We start from the raw sequence: 11,983 nt of genomic DNA on the forward strand, positions 1-11,983 counted from the left end.
CAGATTCAATTTTCATTAACCTTTGACACTCTTCATCATATGTATCACTTTCAACTTTGTGTTTTGAAACATTTGTTTTACATTCTAATTTTAGATTTGACTTACCTAAAAAGTCTCTACCTAAAATTATTGGATAACTCATTGTTTCATTTGTTACAACGAAAATTGTTAATTCAATCTTTTTATTTTCAAAAAACACAAAACCGTTTACATTTCCGATAATAGATAATGGGCTTTTATTTATGCTACTATATTTTAAAAACACATTGTTTTTTTTATTTATTAATATATCTGGTACGAACTGTTGGCGAACAAGGCTAATGGGACTTCCCGTATCAATTAATGAACCTAATAAAGTTTTATAATAAAGTTTAGAATTTACAAATACATAAGTTATAGATCTTACAAATTCGTCATCCTCCATCAAATCGCTGACATAATGAACAGGGCGGATTTTCCTTTGTGGACAATTTGCTGCATAATGCCCAACTACTGCACATACATGGCAAGCACACAACTCTCGCTTGGATTTGCGGCACTCATTTGCTAAATGTCCAACTGAGTTGCAGTTGTAGCACCTGCTGGCTCTGGCTACTTGTTGCTCGCTATTTGGCTGCTCACGTTGAGTGTCTGCTGTGATTTTTCTTGATGAAAATTTTGGCAATTGAATTGTTCTGAATGCTTCTAGTAGCTCGTATTTGTCGCGAAATCGTTGCATTTTAGCTTGCGAACGTAATCCGTGGTCTGGTATTCCTTCAACTAAATACTCAACCAACTCATCTTCTCCAATTAGAATTTTATTTGCTAAAATCAGTTTTGCGTGAAAATATTCTTCAAACGATTCAGAAATCAACCACCGTCTGGCTTCAAGCTTTCTCTTTAACATCAACTTGCTTGCTTTTTCTTCGAATAGAGAGCTCATTTCCAATAAGAATTTGTCGATAGGCAATAGGGCTATTCGCGATCCGGTGCAAATGGCCTAGCATCATTGCATTGCAAATTTGTATTGCACATTATTTGCAATACACAAACAAAATACACGCATTTGCATTTGTCATGGCTTGACAAATTTGCAATACCGAAAATCCATAGCATAAAAATGCTACGCATTGCAACTCTGGTTGACATTTCTATCAACTGATTAAAAAAGTTTTACCATGACAGTTTAATAAAGGTCGCTCACAATCCATGGCATATTTCTGCAATTGCATAAATTTGTCAGCTCTTATGCACCGAATCGCGAATAGCCCTATTGTGATTAAATCAGCACGAGAGTGCAACCACTTTAACGCGTTGCCTTTTAATCTACTTGCAATTAGTGCTCTCATGTTGTTGTCGTCAAGGTTATAAGCACTTTGAATATTTTGCAATTGTGTTTGCCACAACTTAAAGCACTCGCCGCTACCAGAAAATTCGGAGATAAGTTCTTTAACGTCTGCTAACTTTTGCTTATTGGAAATATTTTTGTCTTGATCACCACCATTTCTCAACTGGTCTTTTTCTTTCTTTAGCATTTCATTTTCTCTCTTTTGTAGTTCACATTCACGCTTCAGCAATTCTAACTCATATTTTAAGAGTCGCCACTCATTTGCATCACTCTCTTTTTCATCACTTGCTATTGCATGACTCTCTTTTTCTTTAGTTGCAGCACTCGTTTGATTATTTGCGTCGTCGTTTTTCGGTAAAATTACACCACACTTATTAACGATGTCTGCACTGCTCGCTCCTTCGTTGATTCCACTGGCTTGCCCCTTGTCTCCGTTGTCGTCTTGCGTAGCGTCAGCGTCAACTGCCGAATTTTGAAAATTTCCACGACGCTCCTCAGGGATTTCTTTTAAGCGAATAATTAATTCGGCTTTATTACCTGATGTTTTCTGTCCGAGCGAACGCAACCATTGGGGTGTTCACAGTTCGTTCCAAATAGTGTCTCAAAATGTAGACGTCTACATTTTAAGACGTTTTCTAACCGTAAAATCTGTGGTGTTGTTGTTTCCCATACAAAATTGGAAAACGACGCCGTCTACATTTTGTCACACTCAAAGGTATGTTTTTTACGCGTCTACATTTTGCAACCTCGCAGCAGGGTTGCATTATGGCAATACTAATCGCATTTTTTTTATTTATTGGGCACGTTTTCTATATTTGCATTTAATTTGAGCGCAATTTCTGATGAAAAGAAATAAGTCAAGGAAAAGAAATAACAAATATTAGGAATTGGTAATTAAGTTAAATAATTACAATTTTTCAGAAACAAAATCGAAAGGCGACATATAAAAAAGCACGCAAAGAAGAAATGTCTGGCAACACCAGCAAAGTTTTGAGACGATTTTGCGACGACTGCTAGAAAGGGGTGCTCACAGTTTGATGCTAAAGATGTCTCAAAATGTAGACGTTTACATTTTCAGACACAATATGGAGACGAACTGTGAACACCCCACATGATTTTAGTTGCTCAACAGTGTACAATTTACTTAATTCTTCACTTGAAGGCATTTTGGGTGAAAACCTCTTCTGATACTTTAAACAATAAAACTCACACACGACAAATGCTTGTACTCGTCTTTACGTGTTTTATTCAACTGCCTCCTAGGCAACATGGCCGCAATATCGCCGCAGATAGTGTTGCCACATAAACTTATTTTTAAATATGTCAATACAGAGATGCCATTTAGTTAACATATCATAAATATTACATAAGAAATTTATAAAGCTGCCACACATCTAGCATTTACATATATGTATTGCTGAAAATTTACTAAAAAAAATACTGTACTTTATTAAAAAAAAAAAAAAAAATAAAAATAAATTAAACAACTAATTAACGGAGGCCCGAATTGAGGAAAACATATGTATTTAAGTACTTGTTTTTACAATAAAAGAAATTCTTAAAGAACAAGAAATAAAAAATATATATAATAAAAACTTTTAGCACTTACATACATACGCGTGCAAATATTAACGTATGTATGTATATTTATTTACAAACTAAAGGTTCATAAACACAAACCAAAGCCTAAAAAAAAATAACTAGCTCAAGTATTTACGTGCGAGATTTGGCCAGCAATACCCCTTCTGCTTATAGATATGCCAAGCAAAAGCAGGATTGCATGAACAAACGAGGCAGAAAAAAACCTAAATTCCAAACAAAAACACCGAAACAAAAATTTTGCGGCAAAATATTTAACGCCTTATATTTATGCTTACTTGCTTAACAAAGTAGAATCAAAAGAAACAGCAGTAAACAATTCACATTTATGTCCTTTTTGACCCCGCAGGTTGGCTTGCACCAATTATGATCCAAGCAAAGATACTCATTCAAGACGGAACAGATTGGGATAAACAAGTTAAACCACTACGCTTGATAAAATGGTCCCAGTTGGCAACAATCTGAACACTATTTCGGAAATATAAATCCCTCGATGGGTAAACTACTCCCCCGAACATCAATCCGAACTTCACGGCTTCTGCGATGCCTCTGAAAAGACATACTGCGCTACTATATATGTGGGCACCCAACAAGATGGCAAAACAACAAGCCACTTGCTAGTAGCGAAAGGCAAAGTGGCTCCGCTAAATACCGTAAGCCTACCACGGCTTCAATTATGCGGGGCGCTTCTCCTTGCAAAACTAGCCTCCACTGTTCAAACCCACTTAAGCCGGAACAATCGCAAATTATACCTATGGGCTGTCCCTGAAATAGTCTTAGCTTGGTAAGAAAAACCACCCCATACGTGGAAGACATATGTGTCAAACCGCACAGCCCAAATAATTGACTTAGTTGGGTCAGCAACATGGGCGACATGTAGCCAATGTTGATAACCCCGCCGATCTTGCCACAAGATGTACGCAACATAATACCCCCCGAAAGTCGAAAAATTAAAAACTTTCATGCCGTATTGGATGATACTGACATCCTTGAGCGATTTTCATCATTCCCGCAAGTCCTCACAGTAATAGCTTATTTGTTTCAGTTCATAAATCGCCTCAAAAATAAAGTTAAAGGAGCGCGTAACCCCCCGCATCATGCACTAGCACACCAAGATCTACAACGGGCTAAAATCGTTCTGATTATGTCTACTCAGACCCGCTATTATGACCGGGAAATAGCACCTTTGATGGTATCAAAGCCAATATATAAAAAGAGCCCACTCTTAGTTATTAGTCCATTCCTAGACTCGAAGGACTGCTACGCGCCAATGGACGTCTGGCAAACTCCAGTTTGAGTTATAACGAGCGGCACCCAATAATAATACCCGAAAAATCCCCATATTTAGAGGCATAAGATTTACTTTACACCAGTAAGCCATGCTGTTTAAGTCCGATTGTAGCAAAGACCTTTCTTCAATTGAAACGTACCATTTATAAAGTTTTACATCATCTGCATACATTAAAATTTTGGAGAATTTTATATCTGTAGAAATATCGTTTATAAAAAGCAAGAACAGAATCGGGCCTAGGTGGCTACCCTGAGGGACTCCTGAAGTAACATCAATGACGTCAGAGATAGTATTTTTAAACAATACCCTTTGTGATCTATCATAGAGGTATGAAGAGATCCAACGTAGAAAATTAGGTGCAAGACCAAGAAGATCAAGTTTATAGATGAGCAACGAGTGGCACACTTTGTTAAATGCGTTACTGAAATCAGTATATATAACATCAACAGTTTTGCTCACACTAAATGCTTTTGAGATATAGGATGTTAATTCAAGTAAATTTGTAGAAGTTGATTTGCCCTTGCAAAATCCATGTTGACTGTATGAAATGCTTGAAGTGATAGAATGCGTCAACCGATTTGTTATAATTGCTTCAAATAATTTAGGAATTGCAGAAAGCTTAGCTATGCCCCGGTAGTTCTCCACTGAAGACCTGCTACCGCTTTTATGTAAGGGGGTTATGAACGATTCCTTCCATACAGTTGGAAATACGCCCTCTTTAAGAGACAAATTAAATAAGGCTGTTAACGGCTCATAGAGATAATCAGCACAATTTCTAAGAAAACAAGTGGGGATCTGGTCAGGACCATAACTAAAAGACTGCTTTAAGGACTTCAGATAAACTAAAACATCATCGGGAGATATTATAGGGTTATGTATTGAGTTAATTGGACTTAGTTTAAAAGGATAGTCAAAGTATGCTTGGGAGTTAGTGGAATAATTGGATTTAAAAAACTGAGCGAACATGTTAGAAATTGTTTGATTATCACCAGAGACGGTATTTTGATACTTCATGGCGGAAGGAAACCCACGTACATTTCGCTTGGAGTTTACGAAATCATAAAATGATTTGGGGTTATATATTATACGTCGTTTGACTTTACACAAGTAATCTTTATAACACTTTTTGTTTAATTCAAAGAACTTGTGATGCAAAAGTGAGTATTTTACATAGTATGAGTGTAAGCCGGTTTTTTTTTTGTGTAATCTAAAATAACGTGACTTTCTGTTTTTCAAGTTTCTCAGTTCTTTAGTGAACCATAACTGTGTTTGTTCTACAGGAACACACATGCGTTTACGCACATACTTTTCAAATAATCTATGTACAGTAAAATTAAAATGTGCAACGCTTTGCTCAACTTTTTCTTTGTATATAGGCCACGACAATTTAGACAATTCTTTATTCAGTTTTTTAAAGTTGGCCTGCGAAAAATCAAAGCGAATATTTGGCTCGTATGTTTGGACATCGCAATTTTGACCATCGTTTATAATTTCGTAATATATCTCAATAGCAGGGTGGTAGACATCTTCGGGCAAAACTAGTGGGTCACATTTATTTACAGCCGACTTAGATGCATCATCAACATAAACAAGATCTAATACTTTGCCAAACTTATTGCGAAGTACATTAACTTGATTCAGGCAGAGTTTAGCCATCTCCTCTAGAAATACGTTGTTGCAAGCGCTAGACGAGAAAGGTACAATATCATTGTCAATGATGTTCCATGATACATTTGGTAAATTAAAGTCACCCAACACAATCAATGAATCAGAGGGTTTAATCATTGAATTAATTGATTTCAGTAAAGATACATGTTGTGAATACACTGATAAGTCAGATCGGGGAGGAATATAGCATAGAGCTAAGTAAGTAAATCCCCTTCCAACCTGAACACGAATGCATTTGAATTCTGCAGATTCGATGTGTGGAACTTCTTCAGATGGTATTGAAGAGTCTACGGCAAAGAGTACGCCACCGCCGACTCTGTCCTCCCGATCTTTTCTGTAGATATGATAATTATTTGAAAGAATCTCTGAATTAAAAGTGTGAGGTTTGAGCCAAGTCTCAGTCAAAGAAATTATATTATAATTGCATTCAAGGCCATTAAGATATAAATTCGTTAATTTAGTATTTATGCCTCTTATGTTTTGATAATAAATACTTAAAGCAGATTTAGTAATCAGTTTTTTTGGTTCTGTATTCTGACGGGGAATATTTGCTAAATTATTATTTTTGTTGGGCCTATACTCAAATTCACGAACGAAAGCTCCGGAGGGCCAAAAAGAACTACTAAGCAGCATGCCAAAATTTTCTAAATTTACGTCTATTTTAAATGAAGAAATATTTCTTTCATATTTAAAATTAAATTTTCTGACACTTAAGTTGACAGTTTTAACTTTGGACGAGATGTAAAACTTTATATCGTCCTCGGAAGTATCCCTCGAAAATCTAGATACAAATATAGACTTCCTTGGGGGAACCACAACCAGTCTCCTAGTATCAGACTGGATTACCGGCGGACGGGGTTGAGTAACTGAGTTACTAGTTGAGGGTAGAGTAAGCGTTGGAAGATTGGATGGCGGTGCCACAACTTCAACGGGGGACGGGGAAGATACTGCAGGGTCGTTATTATTAGAAGCAGACTTTGATATACTTTCTTTTGAGGAAGATAACTCCGTTGTCTGTGGACATGGAGAAGAAAGGTTAATTAAGTCATTCGGAAGAGTGTTCTGACGTGGAACGGTCCTTTCATTAGGCGGACTATGAAGACGCTTACGTTTTGACACACGAATGTCCTTCATAGATTGTACAGTATCTAAGCATTTAAAAGCTTTAAATACATTTTCGTAAGGTTTAAATTTTTTCGGTCAGTACCGACAACTCTCTCCCTACCTCTGAAAACCCATTTCTGGTTTGCCTAAACAACTTAAAGAGATCAACTTCGGTTGACCTGCACTTTAAGCAAGACCAGCGAAGACCTTTGCCATCATTAATAGCGTCCAGAATTCTTCCTGTCAAACCAGCACATTTTAGATGGCAAATACCATCACAGAGCCAGCACGATAAGTAGCGTTCAGATTCGCTTCTGATTTGGCAGTTATCAAGATCACACTTCATATTGAAAGATTTAATAACACTTATGTTAATAAAAAGACAAGCAAAATAAGTTTAACACAACACACACAACAATTCAGGAGCTGATGTATTTAGCTTAAAAATATATGTAGCGAACAGTTTGAGTATCACTGTAATGTGACACTTAATAAACGCAGCGCAAACGAAGTAAACAAAAAGAGCAAAAAGAAATGTGCAAAAATAGAAACGATCTCAGTTAACTACAAAGGAATAACAACAACAATGATAACAACAAATGACTCGGCAAGATTAGATGTAAGCTAGTGAAATTTAGTCAAATTTAATAAAAACCACTAAAATCACAAAACTTTCACTTAGCTTCGGTTATTATCACACTAAGATGCTCGTAGGCACTTTTTATAGCAACTTTTACTCAAAATTAGCACAATAAACTTTGCAAAATACAAAGACCAATCAAGGCACAAATAAGTAGAAATTCACAGCTTGACGTTTGCGATATGATGAAAGAAATGTATTTTCCTGTGTTAAGTCTGCGCTCTACATAAGCAGAAAATGCGCACGCAGATCATGGCAGCTTTACCAACTGAACACTGCATATTCTCTTTGCCATTCACCATCATGGGTGTTGACTTTGCGGGGCCTTTCCAGATAAAGGCCTCTATGTTAAGGTCTTCTACCTTTACGAAGGGCTATGTGGCCGTTTTCTTATGTTTTTCGACAAAAGCGGAAACCTTAAGTTATGTTCAGATCTGACAACTGCAGCTTTTCTAACGGCATTTGCCTGCTTTGTCGGAAGGCGTGGATTTCCCTCAAAAATCATAAGCGACAAAAGCAAAACATTCGTCGGAGCCCAAAGGGCCACTGAAAAGCAATTTATCGAATTTATTAACGAGGTCTCGCCTGAAATCATTAAGAAATATGCACCCCAAGGATATAATTTGCAATTTGTTCCCCCCTTTGCGGGGACTCTGGGGGGACTCTGGGAATCCGCCGTAAAAAGCTTTAAAGCCCATTTCAAGAAAATCGCTGGTAATTACAAATTTACTTATGAAGAGTTCACCACTCTATTAGCTCGAATTGAAACCGTTCTCAACTCACGGTCTCTCAATACCATCTCGCAAGATCCCTCCGATTTCACAGCCCTCACCCCTGGGCATTTTATCAGAGGAGCTCCACTTCTGGCCATACCCGAGCCAGAAACGCAATCCCTATCACTCACAAATCGATGGAAGGAGGAATATCTAAAAGACCTCTGTTCAGAATAGTAGCGATTACGCCAAGTTCGAACACTGTTGTTTGCTTGATTGCTTTCAAGTGATCTTTATTGAATTAATGATTACGTTTTTATACAAACTAAATGCTCACGTAGCTAAATAATAAGGCCATCAAAACTTTAGATCGTAAGCAAAATTATTGTAAAGGTTTTATTCCCACGTCGTGGTTTACATAAGAATAATTAATGCAACTCCTTTATTCTCACGTTTTTGTTGACATATGCATATTCCACAGTTTGCGTCTACTTTCATTTGCGTGCATTAATCAACAATGTCTTATATGTAACTTGACACATGCCAAATTATTTGGCTATAATAATACACTAAAAGGCATAAAGTGCAAGCTACGCATAAAATAATGCAAGCGAAAATTAATACCCTGTTGAATAAAGTCAATGCAATATTAATATGTCGACTTTTCTTATTAAATAACATCCTCCCCCCGGTGAGCGCAGCACGAATTCCTTGGCAGGTTCTGTCCTAAATGTTTATCGTAAACGTCCAAACTTCCTTGAGAATGTCGAGGCGCAGGTGTGGGTTTTTAATTTTGACTGGATGTGGTCGCAGTCGTGGATGCGTGCAATGTTTCCTGTTTGGCTGTTTTAAATTTTCTTTTGACTAGCATGAACACCAAAAGGCACAAAACTGTAATCAAGGCTGGATACACTGCCTTGTGGTGCGCATTTTGTGCTTCAAGTTTGTTTGAGAGTTCTATTATGCGTTGATTGGCCAATGATGATTGTAAGGATGTGAGGTTTTGTATTTGTGTTATGTATTTCTCATCATCCCGTGATTGAAGAAGAGGCTTTATATGTTCTGCTGCAGCTACTTCGGAAATTTCTCCCAGGCTAATGTAGGACGAGCAAAGACTCGTCGATATCAACTGATCTGCTTAAACTAATATAAAATTATGTTTGAGTATGCAGTCTGGTTAGAGTGATAACAGTCCTGATCCTTTTAGAATCACCTGAATGATTTCTTTTCCACATACTACTGTCGCACGAGATGAAACTGAAGTGGCATAAATCCATTGATTTTTATGCAACATCGTTTGGTGTTTTTCGCAGTTGACAACTTGACTGGGTGTTGTTGTTGAATAAATTAACTTCACATGCGCATTTAGATGAACCGTGACTATAACGAATTTGAATTTTAGAACAGATGTAATTTCCATTTTTAATATCCACACAAGATTGAAATTCTGAGATGCTCAGAGGGAAATATTGACCGTGTATTTATTGCCAAAACTGCAGCACACGAACCTATTTCAATCATAGTCCCATTAGTCCAAGTAGGAATTGGTAGCAGATTGAATAAGTCGTATCGACCATGCTCTACCAGAGGCAGTGTGATGCTAAATACAACATGCTTTTCTGTAAGTCCTCCCTTAACCGTCATGAGTTGGTATAGCTGGAGTAAGTCTTATTGGTTTACAGGCAGTTCCTGAAGTAAGTGAAGCTTAATTTTGTTCACTTCGTCTTGCAATTGGCTGGGCGTCAGCAGAAGAGGACTTATTTTTCCGTGATGAGTATCTATTAGAACGGCTAATATTGCAGATTGCATTCTTTGCAAATTGGCTGCCATAAGTGTGAGTTGGATGGATAACGAGGAAAAGATTCGAAACAATTTTTCTTGGTATATCTCATGCGTGTCGTTGCTGATCCTCTGGAATATTTGACTGACTTGTTGATCAATGATGTCGAACTTCCTCTTGACCGCTTTATGATCCTGCTTCAAAATGTTGATGGTTGAGTCCACAATGGATGTTTGATTTCTGATCAGGTGCTGCAGATGTAGTTCATTTTCCTTAACGTGTGTGATTGTTTTGGACATTTGTTCTGCATATTCTGCGTCCAGTACTCCAAACAAAGAATGAGCGATATTTCCAACTGCATGAATGGCACCTCGTTTACACCGCACAGAGGGGTATTTGGCCGATTTAGGCGGCCAAAAGTCGAATTTTAAAAACGCATATTTTTCTTTTATAACTGAATATATGGTGAAGAGAATATAATTCTTGACTAGATTTCGTTATCTATTTATCGGGTATAGCTAAAGATGGGTTGAATTAAAAAGTTTGAAGAGTTACAGAGGAGAAAATACATAGTTGTCAGTACATTTAGAAAAAAAATCTCTGCTTGACGGTAAGTTCTAGTAAAAATATGCAAATAAGTTTTTAATGCAATAAAATCGTAAGAAGTTTTTGAATACTCAGTTTTAAGGCAATAAGATCCTAAGACTTTTTTTAATACAGAGTAGGCTCGAATATTCGCGAATTGATTACATCAAAAACATTAGGCATTGCATAAAACACTTTTGACATTCATTATTTTCAGTATATAAAATACAAACGGCTTAAACACTCTAATATCAGATATTTATTTGCTACCGCGTGTGCACTTAAAAATGCTTAAAACACGAAGATATTCTAGCTTTAATAAAAATCCGCAGTGTGTCAAGTTCATAGTTCGCGTAGAAATTTTACGAGTTTCCGAATGCTGCAATATTTCTTCAATGAATGCAAAGATAGATGCGGCCCAAAAACAAGAACTGTGAAATTTAAAAGCCAATTAAAAAAAGTGGGTTGAAGCCCATAGAATAGCCGATACTTTTATAAAAAATAATCATAATCTTAAAAGCTCTTTCGATGTTTATCGAAGCTAATTTGACATAATTAATTGTTCCCCTTTTAAAAATTACATTAAAAATTCACTTGTTTTCATTATTTTTTTAATTTAAACATCTATAATTCAAAAGTTATGCAGCAAATTGGTCCAATTTTTATTGAGGCTTCAAGTATACGCCAATGAATTATATCCAAAAGCAACCAGCTCCATATAGTTTACAACAGTGAAGATAAAGCTAAATAACACAAAAGTTACCTGTTTTTTAGATTTGCCCATATATAATATTCATATTGTTATAATTAACTTAACCTATTATATACATTGTAATTAATTTTAAATTTAAAAGGTGGCAGCCCTGTTTAAGATAGTTTCAAACTATAACCTCATAAATTAATTTTTAAACAGATGGTAACCCTCCTACAATTTTTTTGGAAACAAAGCCTTTTCAAACCCATTTCGCATGTTACCCACATTGTAGTAATCCATTTAACTTAATTGCATTTAATTTTTAAGCAGGTGGCAACCCCTTTAATGTTCTATTTTAGATACAAAGCTTCTCCTCGCCGATACGAACACGCAGGTCTCAATTTTTCTACTATGGGACCTCGATAACATGGAGTCTATCGATGTCGAACTTTAAGCACCTTTTTATACCTTTCATGAGCATGAAATGGTATTATAACTTTGGTCCGATGTTTGTAAGTACCAGAACAAAAAGAGTTAGACCCATTAAAATGTATACTTATATGATCAGAACGTCGAGCTGAG

General features: G+C 36.5%; 1 protein-coding gene across 1 annotated transcript; it reads right to left on the reverse strand.

Moving 5' to 3' along the window:
* Positions 1 to 206: 206 nt before the first annotated feature.
* On the reverse strand, positions 207 to 10,421 carry LOC118752011. The gene is made up of 4 exons (XM_036486835.1): positions 10,272 to 10,421; positions 1,310 to 1,874; positions 407 to 903; positions 207 to 348 (listed from the first exon to the last, which is right to left on the reverse strand). Exons 1-4 carry the CDS (start codon positions 10,419 to 10,421, stop codon positions 340 to 342), a joined length of 1,221 nt encoding a protein of 406 aa, XP_036342728.1. The 3' UTR covers positions 207 to 339.
* Between the last annotated feature and the right edge of the window lie 1,562 nt (positions 10,422 to 11,983).

This window comes from Rhagoletis pomonella, unplaced genomic scaffold (assembly GCF_013731165.1).
Source record: "Rhagoletis pomonella isolate Grant_MI unplaced genomic scaffold, Rhpom_1.0 Rhpom_scaffold_01159, whole genome shotgun sequence".
Taxonomy (NCBI): Eukaryota; Metazoa; Arthropoda; class Insecta; order Diptera; family Tephritidae; genus Rhagoletis; species Rhagoletis pomonella.

What these genes read in the sequence shown, in the direction of transcription:
- LOC118752011 (XM_036486835.1), bottom strand. Translation starts at nt 10,421, where the DNA reads ATGTCCAAAACAATCACACACGTTAAGGAAAATGAACTACATCTGCAG. An exon ending in TCGACATCATTGATCAACAA is followed by an intron (nt 1,875 to 10,271) that starts GTCAGTCAAATA and finishes TCGCTCGGACAG; the next exon opens with AAAACATCAGGTAATAAAGC. An exon ending in CATGAGAGCACTAATTGCAA is followed by an intron (nt 904 to 1,309) that starts GTAGATTAAAAG and finishes CTCTATTCGAAG; the next exon opens with AAAAAGCAAGCAAGTTGATG.